The sequence below is a fragment of the Tyto alba genome, unplaced genomic scaffold (genome assembly GCF_018691265.1).
Source record: "Tyto alba isolate M040663 unplaced genomic scaffold, T.alba_DEE_v4.0 Super-Scaffold_21, whole genome shotgun sequence".
NCBI classification, from domain to species: Eukaryota; Metazoa; Chordata; class Aves; order Strigiformes; family Tytonidae; genus Tyto; species Tyto alba.
The window spans coordinates 16803327-16816281 of NW_024881295.1; the positions used below are offsets into that span (position 1 = coordinate 16803327).

The 12955-nt window shown below is 48.5% G+C and overlaps 1 protein-coding gene across 3 annotated transcripts in view; it reads right to left on the reverse strand.

The window, feature by feature from the left end:
* The window catches only part of WNT5B (Wnt family member 5B), a 75871-nt gene that overhangs the window by 4306 nt on the left and 58610 nt on the right, over positions 1-12955 (reverse strand). For all 3 annotated transcript variants that reach the window (XM_042795401.1, XM_042795402.1, XM_042795400.1), the window contains exons 2-4: positions 12500-12648; positions 11513-11760; positions 4995-5287 (exon numbers count right to left, since the gene is read on the reverse strand). In XM_042795401.1, the coding sequence (XP_042651335.1) occupies positions 4995-5287; positions 11513-11760; positions 12500-12648 (690 nt within the window). The remainder of the gene's footprint in view (positions 1-4994; positions 5288-11512; positions 11761-12499; positions 12649-12955) is intronic.

A 12955-nucleotide genomic window follows, 5' to 3' on the forward strand; every position in this document is an offset into this window, starting at 1 on the left:
AGAAAAAGACAGATGGAAGGAAAGGACATATTGAGATAACAGCCAAAGACAAACAAACAAGGGCAGTAAAGCCAGGAGCCACCACCACAAGGACTCTGACGTGGAGTGAAGGGGTGATGGGGTCAGAAGTGCCTGAAAGATAAAAGACCTGTAGTCCCCTCCTGTCCCTCTCAGCTCCTTCTGAGAACCACAGAGAGCAGGGACAATGTTCTCTCCTGCCACCAGACCTCCTCAGGGTTCAAGGAGAACTTTCTCACCCTCAGGAAACTGAATGAGGGGGACACGCCAAAAGTCTTCCTGGAAATCAGAAGAGATCAGCTGAAACACTGGCTGGGAAAGTGTGGCAAGGCTGTTTGTGGGGTGGCACCCGGTGGCCACTTAGCAATGCTCACTGCCGTGTCTCCAGTACTCCTTCCTCTCAGCACCAACTTTTGGGAGTATGGAGTTACACATGCACCTTCCTACTTCCAAAACCAGAATCTCAGAAGTGAAAACATTTAGGAATGCAGCACTAGATGGGACCTCCTCAGTTATTAAGTATGATCTCTTGCTATTATAGGCACTGCTTCAAATAATATTTTCCTTAAATGTACAGAGTACCCTTTTAAAAGCAATTAGCTTTTCAGCCATCATTATTCTGATCACTGTTCCAATGATAAAGTATCTTTTTTCTATTTTCCAGCCTAAATGTATTCACTTTATGCCCATTTGCTATTGTGCCAAATTGGCCTTTTGCTTAAAAAGTACTTTTCCTCCCCTATTATTTCTCCCACGAACACAGACATCAGTCATATCCTCTCTCAACTTTCACTTTGCTAGGCTAAACATGGCAAGCTATTCTAGCCCCCTTTCTTAAGAAAAGATTCCTATCCCTTGGGTCAACCTTAACAAGCCTTTTCTAGTCTGAGGTCATTTTGCTTGGGAATATGAGAACATACAATATTTTGGGGCCTCACAAGAGCTTAGCACAATGGCATTAGTAGTGTAGACCCATGTTTTATGAAAAGACTTTCCCTAGTACATTATATGATATTTACCACCGTCCGAGCCACATTACCTCTGCAGTCATCTGCAGCTGAGTGCTGTGCCCAATTCTTTTCCACTCATTTCCTAATGACTAACATGTTTTTCATACAAGACCTCAAATAATGATCTTAACGTAGTTTTATTGGATGTCATTACCTGCTGTGCAAAATTTGGATTCTCCTCTGTATTCATAATACCTGCCACCTTTGCATGATCAGCAAATTTCATCAGCCCATTCCTAATTTTTGTGTTGAGGCTGAGAAACAAAAATACTAAGTGTCCGTCTTGAGGCAAGTCCTTGAAGAATTCTGCTAATTAAGCTCTGTCAAGATCAAGATATATCCTTTCACACTACTTACTGACATCTTTCCTTCAACCAGTTTCTTGTCCACCTCATAGCTGCTGCATTTTTCCTTATCTTTTCCAATTTAACCAAGTGTTTCCCATGTGGGAAATACATAAAATGTCTCCCAGAAGTTCAGATAAATGAGATCAATCAGATCTATTTGCTTCTAGGAAATCAGTGATGTTCTAAATGATTGTGTGATGAAACTTTGAGAAATTCTTCTCAAATTACTTCCCATTTTGCTTCTTCCTCTGGCATACCCGTTCCCCCAAGGTCCTCCTGTAAATGCTGCCCAGGTCACACTGCCTGTGCTGCCAGGTGCCAGCTCTTTCAGAGTGCCAGGAAAGAAAGTGGACAGTCCTGGTGACTTGAGAGCTTTACGCTACCTGAGTTTTACTCCCACCTTGGTTGTGATAATTTCCATTTCCAGCCTTTATCCTTTGCTCCCATGCTAATATATTTCTAAGGGCTGCTGCTCAGCTCCTCTTCCTCTACCTGCCCGAAGAGGACAGCTGCCCCCGCATGCTTTCCTTGCTCCCACAGGGCACCAGCACCATCCGCCACTGCCCACTGTGATAGACCTTGCCTGTCCCCAGGGCACTCTGCCTGGCTTCCCCCAAAGAGCACAGTCCTAGGTGGATTTAAAAAATCAACACTACAAGCACTTACTCTCCTAGGCAGAGGTGTTGAGGACAGAAGAAGATATCTTCATTGTGCAGTAGACATACGCTACCCCTCCCCATGAGCAGTGCCCCCTATTCCAACTTGAAGCCCTGGGTAAAGCACTCACTTTGGTGACCAAAACTGCTCTGTCTTTAGACTCAGCCTCATCTCACTGACTACCAGTCTCCTTTCTTCCAATCTCCTCCAATGTGCAAAGTTTAAAAAACTTCCGCTGTTTACTTTACTACCCTTTGCAAGGTCTGACTCAGTGTAATTTTCTACCGTTCTCACTTCATCTTTACACTTCTTGACCTCTAAGACAGAGCTTTTAATTATTTGCTATCAGTTTTGGTTTTGTTTTGTTTTGTTTTTATTTTTTTTTTTCTTTCTTTCCCCATTCCTAGTAGGCTCTCAGTCTATTCCTAACAGCTTCTCTGTGGTAGTTATTCATTCAGTGAGGTCTGGATATTCTTCCTACAAGCTTTTTCCTCTTGCTTGGCATGCGAAATTGTAATGGCTTTAGCATCTTGGACTTGAAAAAGTTCCAGACCTCCTCCACATCTTGTTCCTTAGCTGAGTTTACTAACTGGCTTCCTTAGTTTATCAGAGTTTGTTCTTTGAAATTCACAAGCTTAATTACATACTGGTTTATACTTCCATTTACTGTAATCTAAAATGACTTGTGTTCATTTAATCTAAGGTTATTTTCTACAGCCATCTGTTCTACAGAGTCTACAAAAACCAAGCTTGAAATAACACTGTCTTTTGCTGGCCCCTTTGGAAAGCTTTTGTCCAGGTCCTATGTTAACTGGAGACACAGAAATCGCCTTGAGAGCTTGTCTCTGGAGTCCAAAGAAGCACGGGCACTGTAGCATTCCAAGCACAATTTGAACAACTTTCTGCACTGTAGTAAAGGGAGGACATAACTGGCTTTAACTCTGTCCTTAAAGCAGGACAAAGCTTTCTTCCATCTAAAACCGTATCATCACCTGAAATCACAGCTCAGTGAGATTCTTGCCCATATAACAAGAATAACAAGACAGGGTGGTGTTTTACCCATGCTGTGCAGCAAGTATCTTCTGACTTGATCTTCTAATACAGATGTTACTACAGTTCAGTTGGCGCCTGAAACTATTGGCCATATTCTGTCTCTGGATCCCTCAAGGCAATAGGACTGGCTGTTAAAAAGTCTCATAAGATATTCACTCCCTGTTTTAGGCAGGGTATTTATTTGTAATAATCCAAGTTCATGACTCCAGACATGTAAGATGTTCAAAGCCAGTAATGCAGAGGAGAATGTCACTTTTAGGCTACTACTCCATGGAGGAATCCTCCCCCCACCATTTCTAAGCAAATGCAGACCCCTTGCCCTTCAAACCAAAAAAAAAACCAACAAAGCAACAACCAAACAACCCCAAACCAAAACCCACTGAGTTCTACAGCTTTTAAGTCCACAGTTTTCCACCTACTGCATATTGACCCCAATTTGATTTTGTAAAAGAACCATGGAATATTTGCAATGCTTCAACCCGGCACACTGATTTCACGATCAAAAAAAATAGAGCAAATCTTCTTTGGTGGCAAAATGAAGCCCAAATGACATGCAGAAAAAGACAGACATACATGGGAAAGATATTTCAGTAACAATTAGAACTAAGAAATGTCAGAAAATTGATAAGGAAACTAAAAATACTAGTGAAGAATGTGCAAAAGAGCAAGGCTAAGTACATTTAATAGGATTTTTTAATATGCATTAGAAATAAAATTAACCTTAGAAAAGCTCACAACTAGGGAAGAATAATAAAAATTTTAAACGCCCCATGGAAAAGGCACAAATGTTCAAGTAAGTATCCCTGTTCTACATTTGGAAAGAGGCAGGATTGCATAGTTGTACTGCGTATGAATGATGCCACACCTTCCAGGCTATTAATCACAGACAGAGAAATTCGGTAAAAAGCAAATATGCATACATTGAATGCACACAAAGGGGGCAACTCCACCTACGTTTACAGCATCGGTGAGACCAACACCGGAACCCTGCATGTCGTTTTGGTATCCAGTTTCTTAAAGGATATGGGAAAACTGGAAAGGGTACACCAAAGTGACATGAAAATGATTTGATGGCTGATGAGAACCTCTGAAAGTGAGTCTTCAGTGCTCCATCCAGTTTGTCAAGAAAGAGTGGTGAATAAATTACTGTAGATAAATACTTCTATGCAGAGGAAATTCTGTTTACTAAGAGGCTTTTGGTTCTAGCTGTAAAAGTCAGAAAAAGGACTGATTGGAAGCTGCTGCCAGATAAATTCAAATGATAATGAGGTACAGTGTTGAAACAGGGTGATTAATGATGGTAGCATACTACAAAGGCAAGTGACCAATTCTCCACCCCTAGGGGTCTCCAGATCAAAACTGTGTATCTTCTCAGAAAATGTCTGTCACCTAGGTGCAAATTATTTACTGTGCCCAATACCAAGGTAACTGAGCTAGGCCTAAGTTTCAGAGATAGCCAGGTAGCTTGAATCAGTGTTTGCTTCTGGCCCTACGTTCCCAAAAAGCTGAACGATGGCAGTAGAAGAGAACTCCACATGCCAACAGGTTCTTCTTTTTACCACCAGCCTGTCACTTTGACAGCTCGGGGATGACAGTTTCTGAGACGTAAACCTTGAAAGTGGGCCATGACAGCACCTGGTTTGTTTGGAAAGGGCTTATGCGTCTGCACACGTGTGCCATACAGTATCTCAACGGACCCAAGAACTCACCGGCTTTAGCAATGGAAGTCTGTCATTAAAACTGGAATTATCAATATTGCACGTAATATTCACAAAAATGCAGAAAATGTGACCATACACGGTTACTGGGCCATCACTGGACTGTACCCTATCAAACCTCCAAGTAATTTGGTATCTACCTCAAGCCTTCTGAATCTGCTTCAAGAGGAAAGGGTCGGCATTCATCTTACCCTGCGACCAGCCTCGTTGTTCTGCAAGTTCATCAGCATGCGAGCCTGCTCCTCCGAACCTCGCACGTAGTTCTTCTCCCTCTCCTTGGCATCCACAAACTCCTTGGCAAAACGATACCCATACTCCACGTTATCCCCGCAGCCGCCCCACAGCCAGTCTCGGGGCAAGTCCTTGGGCCGGGCCGTCCGGCTGCAGCCACAGCTGGAGAGCTCTCCCTCGCGGCAAGCCCGGCTGATCGCGTTCACCACCCCGGCAGCGCTGACGGCGTAGGTGAAAGCTGTCTCCCGGCTCCCTGCGGGAGAGACGTGAGAAGCAAATTAACGTGAGACGGATTTCGTTTAACAAACACGGCACGGCGAGGAGCAAGCAAACGGGCTCCGGACAGTAGAGCATGGTGTGCTCTGAGGAGGTGCACAGAATTAACTGGAAGAAGGGAACGGGGTGGTCAAACGCAAGCGTACCCCCCCCACTCTGGTAGAGGGGGAACTGGCCTAACACATGCTTGTATCTTGGTTTTGTTTTCATTTCACTGTAACTGCTCCTATCAATTGACCGTCTGGAAGCTGGCAGTTTCTGTGTAACCAGGATCAACCCCAAATCTGATTCTCTGACACACACCAGGGATGGGTCTGAGACTCCTGCTGTTGCCTGGAGGAATGTTCTTGGGAAGAGCTTGTTATTCATGAATTTATAGGTGCTGCTCCTCAAGGGTTATTACACCTCTATTATTTATTACACCTATGTATTCCCATTTAAGAGCCCTGGAAACTCCAGGCCTTGCCCAAAAGAAATAGCAATGCCATAGGCATGGACTGCTCAGCGTCTTTCCCCTTCAGTATCCTCTCATTATAACGTGGGGGAAACTCTCATGCAGCAGGAGGGTTGTTCACTTGCAGAAGATACAGCTGCTGAATTTGCCAGTAATCACTGGGAACAACTAACAAAGTCAGGTCTGTGCAAAAGGAGTATCTGGTTAAGCCAGATATCACTCTGGGATGGTTTTCATTTAACTGGGACAAGCACTCTTTACGGGCTTCTTGGTTCACTGACCTTATTTTGGTTTACATAAGGTCAGCTGAGAATTGTTTTGCGACAAACTGAAGGAAACCCACTTTTACACTAACGCATCAAGGCAGAGGCCCTCCCAATGCCTACAGGACCGCAGTGCTGGAACAAGTAAAACTTTCCCATGTAGACAATAACAAATGAAAAGACTTTCCATTAGCAGGTTTACTAGAGACTGCCCTACTTGGAGTGTATGCTCTATACAGCTTAGAGTCTGAGCCAAGCAGCTGGGTCGGGTCTCTAGCTATGTATTCCTGGCAGTAATTCAGCCCCAATTTGACCGGGGCACCAACGCAGCCAGAACACTGCATGAGGCCAAGTGTGCTGCACCAGCCAGCGCTGCGGGTCTGAAGCGGGGGGAGGAGAGGGGGATGAGGAGAAGGAGGCAATCCACACCTGCACTCTCACCACATGGTGTAATAAATAGCTAAACCGACACCTTCAGAGTCATTTGGTGTGCATCACCAAACTTTCAGGTGATAAAGAGAACAACTGCCAAAGCTTCACTGGAATAAGCAATCTGATTGTGAAGAGCTCCTTACACCAAACCCCAGCAAGATGCTCTCAAGCAAATTTGAATGACTTCAGAGGGTAGATCCTCCAAGAACAGTTTGTCACCAGCCCACGAGGCTCTCAGTGCCAGCTCCCTCAGGACTGAGCTGATGCTTTTGGTATGCTCTTGTTCCAATTTGCATGTGCTGACAATCTGTAATTAATAGCAGCTTATCACCAGCTTAGTGGTAATGACCCAAGACAAAGGCAAGGCTGTAAATGGCATCCACCTCGCAGAACAATTTGTGATTTTTTTTCCCCCCCTCAAATGAGAGTTGTACACTAAGGGCTTCTGCTCTGGAGTACAGCACAAGGCTAGTAAAATGCTACAGGACACATAATAGAGAAGTGAGAGCCTTACTAGCAGGTCATAAGGAGAGGACTATGCCCCCCAAATCTCCCTGGTCTGAGAGTTAGAGAGGAGTGACTCCTAGTTAAGGTAATTCAGCTGAGACTGGCCCATAGGGGAGTTACGGTAATTTTTCAGCAACCAAAATCAAGTTTTTATTCACCCAGTTTATTTTGCATGTTACAAGTATTTTAAGGTAATGGTCCAACGTGCAGTTTTGCCCCTACCAGTCTGTGTCTATGGTTAGAGCCCTTTGGACACATCAATTGTCCCGTTAAGTAGATCACTCCCTGCATCTATAGAGATTAAAATACATACAAGGAAAGGACCTCCCAGTGTTACAGCTTGTGCAACAGAGCCTGCATGACTCCAGGTGCTCAGCATCCTTACAGCTTGACTCGGATCCTGGAAAGCACAGGCTGGACTTACACTTTTACTGTCCATATTTAACCATCTCCATGTTTCAGCTGTAGCAGCACGACAGCTTGATGTGCAGCCCCTGGATCTGCCTGAGGAGTTTAGGCAGCTGAGGATGGTGGTGGGAGAGGCTGAAGTAAGTCACAGCTTTTTTTTTTTTTTCTTCTCCCTTCTTTGCTGTCCACAAAGCAGAACAAACCACAGTGCTCACTAGATGTAGATTTGGTTGACTGTGGCTTGGTTTGGGCAGTGGGATCAGACGTGTGCGTGAAACCCTGTGCTAATACAAAGCAAATTCGTAGCGGGCAATTGTGGGTTTCTACATCCTAGTTTTCTCTGCTCTCCCGCCACGCCGTCCAGCCTTGGGAAGGTATCTGGGTTTTCACTCATCATCTCAAAGCTTGCTCCAGCTCCACACCTCTGTGCTGTCATCTCAAAGGACAGGGGTGCTACTCCCCAGATTTGTGCAGACGTGAACAGAGGTTACACGGACGGTCAGGCAGTAACCCCCCCCCCTTCTGCCGAGCCCTCCCGAGCGGTGGGCCGGGGTCACCCAGGGCCGGGCCGGGGACGATGCTGGGGGCTGCGGTCCCCGGGAGGCTCTGCCCGCCGGCCCCGAGCTCCACGGAGCTCTGCTGCCCTCCTGTGCCCGCTGGCCACCCGCCGCCTGGGTGTCTGGGGCTGCGGCAGCTTTCGGGGGGCACCGGCGAGGATGACAGGGCGAGCTGTGGCCAGGCAAGGCGTCAGTCCCCAGGGCTTGCTTTCCTGGAGCTGCACGAGGAGGAGGTGGGAGAACTGGCCCCGGTGGGGACGGAAGACAAAGGTGATGAAAATGTGTCACTAACTTTTTTGATGAAAGAGTTTTAGTTTCAACTGATTTTTCTTAAAGCCATTTCCCTGCAGTTTGTCAATCTCGAAGAAAAACAACAAAAAAAGATTTCTCTTTGATCTCTTATTTTATGACCTTTTTTTTTTTTTTTTTTTGCATTTGAAAAGGCAGAAGAGATAACATCTCTGGCTCCAGAAATGACTAGGCTGACCTGGAAACCCCAGCCTTGCTTTTAGGATTGCACTGAAGGAGATACATTCTCTCCTCCCCTGAGGAAATTCTAACCTTTTCGAGTGCTCTGTCCTCTTACTCATAAATGTAGAAGTAAGGAATGTGTTTGTATATAGAGATATATATCACACACACACGGTCTAAAATCTGTATTGGCAGAACAAGAAGCAACTTCAGAAGGATAATTTTTGTACATTGCCAGGTATCATTATTGAATAAACCACATTTCAAAGCTAAGAGCAATTCTCACAACAACACACACACTATGAAAAAACAATGCTAAAAAGCAGCCTGCTTCGGTGCTGTGGATGCCTCTACAAAAGCCCTGTATCATTAGACTGCCTCACATCTATGAAATGCACAAAATGAAGGTATAATGATTAAACACAGACCGACTGGGTCTCCCATTTCAGAGCTGAGCCAAGTTATGCGAGGGGGAAAGGAAACGAATCTTCCAGGTTTCTGAGTGAACGCTCTTGCGAGGATCTCCCAGAGTTTGGACTTGGCCAGGGCAGGTTCTCCCCACCTCTCACAATCTAGAGCAGCTCAAGAAATCATATAATATACGCCATGCCTGCATTGGTGGGTGGGCAGCCCAAGGTTGCTGGCACACTATACACCTTCTGGGTCCTTCTTATCTCTTCCTCCCCTCCTCCACAATACTCTGGCATGCCTCTGCACTCTTGCAGATATTCTGGTCTCCAGACCTTTCTCGTGCCATTGGCACAGAGTACAGAAAAAGGGCTGTGGTCCAGAACTGGGGCTCAGAGGTTGGGGAGACAGGCACACAGTATGAACCCAGGGAAGAATGACTTTATAGCTGACACAATCTGAGAGATTCAAATCCTTTGTTTTCTCCCCCAGTGTGGAAAATAGATTTTGCTGCAATGACGAACAATGCCTCATCACAAAGTAGGAAAAAGTACAATCAGAAGGTGGAACTAAGAGCAAAGAGAAGAGGCAGCATCCCCCTCCACAGCAGCTTATCACTGACTACACAACAGTGACCACAGAACTCGGCCACCTTTGGTGACATTGTTCCTACTTCTCTCCTGTGCTGTCTTGTGCTGGAGTATAAGCATCCAAACATGCTCTAACTGACCAGAGGATCTAAAGGAGATGGGTTCAAAACTCTTTGTTAGGATAGGTTTTTAAACAGCGGGTGACCGCAGGCAGTCACCTCACAGACACTACCATCAGCAGATTCCTCCCAGAGATACAACAGTACTCCCAGCAAACAAACGCATGCACACGCAAACCAGACAACAGCAGCAGCACTGCTGGACATACCTCATCACATACCCACACCACCTCTTTCCTCATCAAAGCTCAAATCTACTCCCAGTCTAAACTGACAGGATCAAATTAATTTTAGAGAGGAGGAATCTTCCCTCTTCTGCTACCCACTCCAGCCCCTTCTTCCCATACACCCTCTGATCCTTCCTGACAGCTTTTCATCCTTCAGCTCTGATCTTTGCTTTCTCTCAGTTCATCCTTACTTCTTTTCTCCAGGTGTGGACTCACCCACTGGATCAACCCAGGGCTGGAAGAAGGTACTGAAGAAGAGGAGGAGGTTTGCTCCAGAAGGGGAGATTCCTATTTTCTTGTGTCATTGTGGAATCACTGGAATCAATTTCAGGATCTGAAATTTACACCGTTCTTTGGGGTAAGTTACATGTGAAGGAGGGACACACCAGAAGAGAGAGACGGAGATGTATCTTCTGTTCTTTCTCTTTGGTGGCCGAAATTTCAGTTTTATACCCCAAAGCACAAGTTTTAGCAATCTGGGATTGCATGCAGCCTCATCTGGCCACCACCCTTGCTATCAGAAAGGGAGAGATCAATGATGTGCAGATGTCTTGGATGTGTGTCAGGAGCTGAAAGTATGTGTCAGGAAATGGCATTTCCCAGGGGGAGTACCCCAGAGAAGCAGGCATTTCTTGGGGGTATGAGCTGGGCAGAAAGGGAAGAATTAGAATGGCTCTGGCAGGCTGAATCAGGAATTCTGAAAGGTTGAGTAACACGTGCAGAAATACCCCTAAAATTCTCTAGGATGACATGTAAGAATTTCAGGATCAAATGGAAGGGATCACAGGACTTGGGTTACCCTGCTGCCCTATTGCCTTGATGCCCCAGGGGTATTAAAGATGCATCTCTTGGTGTCCTGCTGCCTGGGCGGGTTTTTTGAGAGTAAAGCTGAAAAGGTGCAAGCAATGCTGGGGGCAGCTGGGGGTGCAGGAGCTGGAGGTCTTTTTCTATGCTTTCCTAAATGTTTTCCCTGACATCACAACAGAGAAATAGTGCTGGTTCTTCAGTGTAAATGATCGGCTTTGTGGGTGGGAAGCAAAACCTCTCCACACAGAGGTTGGAGAGAGTGCATGTGTGTGTGTGTGTGAATGGCTGTTTTAACACCTTTTCTTTATTGTCCTGACTGTCGGACACATCAAACTGAGCCCGGATTTCTCAGTTTCTTGCCATCAGATGATTGCATTTCAAAAGGAGCTGGGACAATGTAGCTAGGTCACACCTCAATTCAAGTGCAGCAATGGCCTGTCAATGTGCCTCTTATAGCCAGCAGGGCAGGAATTATAAAAATCTCTTAGGTTTACACAGAAAGTGGCAGAACGGGGAGGGAGGGAGATCCCATGCCAGGGGAGTCCATATTTCCCACATCTCAGGGCCACATTCCCTGTCCGAGAGCACTCCAGATGCTGTGAATGATAACACGGGTCCATTGTTCCCGATTCCAGCTTCTTCCCTCCCTATCTTTAAACAAGCACACAAAATAAAAGCAGCCTCCCTCTTCCTGACCTTCCCACGCCCCCCTCCACAGAAAGCAGTGTGTGTGTGTGTGTGTCTCCCCCCAGCTCCTGCTGTGGCTCAGGTGCACTTGCTGCCACCCACCCAGGCAGAGGCAGCACTCCGGCAGCACCAGCACACCAGGGAGTGGAAAAAGCTCATTAAAGGCAGCTTTAGGAGTGGTGCTAATAGGGTTCATCACTCCCGCACGTGTATTTGAAGAAAGGGAGAAAGCTGCACAGGGGCAGCACCTGCCCCAGACTGGGTGCTCCTACCTATTTTCATGACCCGTCCAAAGACGGAGGTGTTGTCCACCGTGCTGCAGTTCCACCGCCGCTGCCGAAACTGGTACTGGCACTCCTTGATGGCACTGCGGGCCCCCTCCCCGATGAACACCATGTGCTCCTGGTAGAGCTGGCAGAGCTTGCGCTGCCCGGGGGAGAGCCCCGGCAGCTGGCTGCACACCGGCTGCGCGCCGATGATGTACATCTCAGGTCTCTGGATGGGATTCATGGCCAAAGACCTACGATGAGAAAAACATCCAAGGGAGTCTGGAGGGAGAGGCCCCCTCCGCAAAACGCCCGGCACCTTTCCCCGCCAGCCCAGCCCAGCCCCGCTCCCAAAGCCCGGGCGCATTTCTCATGTCAGCTGCCTCCCTCTACGGCTCTGCCAGATGCGAGGCTTTTCCAGGGCTCCAGCGGGAGAAACACAGCTCGTTTGTAACCCGAGTTTAAACGCAGAGGACACCCGGGATGGGGAGGGGGCAGAGAGAAAGCTCAGCACTTTCTCTGCAAAAGAAGAAAGTGAGCTGCTTTTTTACAGCCCGCCAGCGAGCGATGCCTGCCTTCAAGCCGGGCTGTTTTCCGCTCTTTAGGGGAAAGGGGGGCTCCGCGGCTGCTCCCAGGGCTTTTGGCAGCGGGTAGGAAACCTTACCCATCCTCTCCTTACGCTTTCCCCACATCCTAAAGCCCGGAGGAGATTTCAGCGCGCCGTTACAAAAGGCGCCCAGAAACGCCTGGAGGAGAGGGGCTGCGTCCCACGTCCCGAGAAACTGGGCAGGGACAGCGGGAGGGCTGGGGAGGGAACCTGGAAAGAAGCGAGCCGCTGCAGCGAAAGAAGCCCGGGAGGCAAAAAAGTTCCGGCGGGGAGCGCCGGGCAGCCGCACCGCTCCCGGTGCCCGGTCCCCGGCCCGCGGCGGCGGACAAAGGCGGCGGCTTCGCGCCCCCCCCCCCCCCCCCCCGCTCCTTTTCGCCCTCACTCACCACCAAGAGTTGGCGTCGGCCACCGGCGAGGTGCAGCTGCAGAGGAGCGCGGCGGCGAGGGCCAGCCTCGGCCCGGTCATGGTGGGCTGCGGGGGGGGGCGGCGGCGCTGGGGCAGCCCCCGCAGAGCCGGCCGCCGGGACGGGGCGCCCTGCGGAGAAACGCCGAGGAGGAGAAACCCTTGGAGCGGGGCCTGCGTGCCGGCGGGGGCGCGGCGAGCACGGCCCGGCTGCCGCCCCCTCCCACCCCGCAGGACCCTCCCCCGGCCACCGCCTCCCGGGGGCTCCGGCGGCAGCCCTGCCTCCCTCCCTCCCTCCCTCCCGCCCCCGGTCCCGGGGCTCCGCCGTCCCCGGCCCGCCCGGTGTGTGTGTGTGTGGGGGACACACACACACACGTGTGGGGCTGGGCTCGCCCTTAGGGGCGTCGGGAGGGGCCTTTGGGCCCTTTGCTGCGCTCCC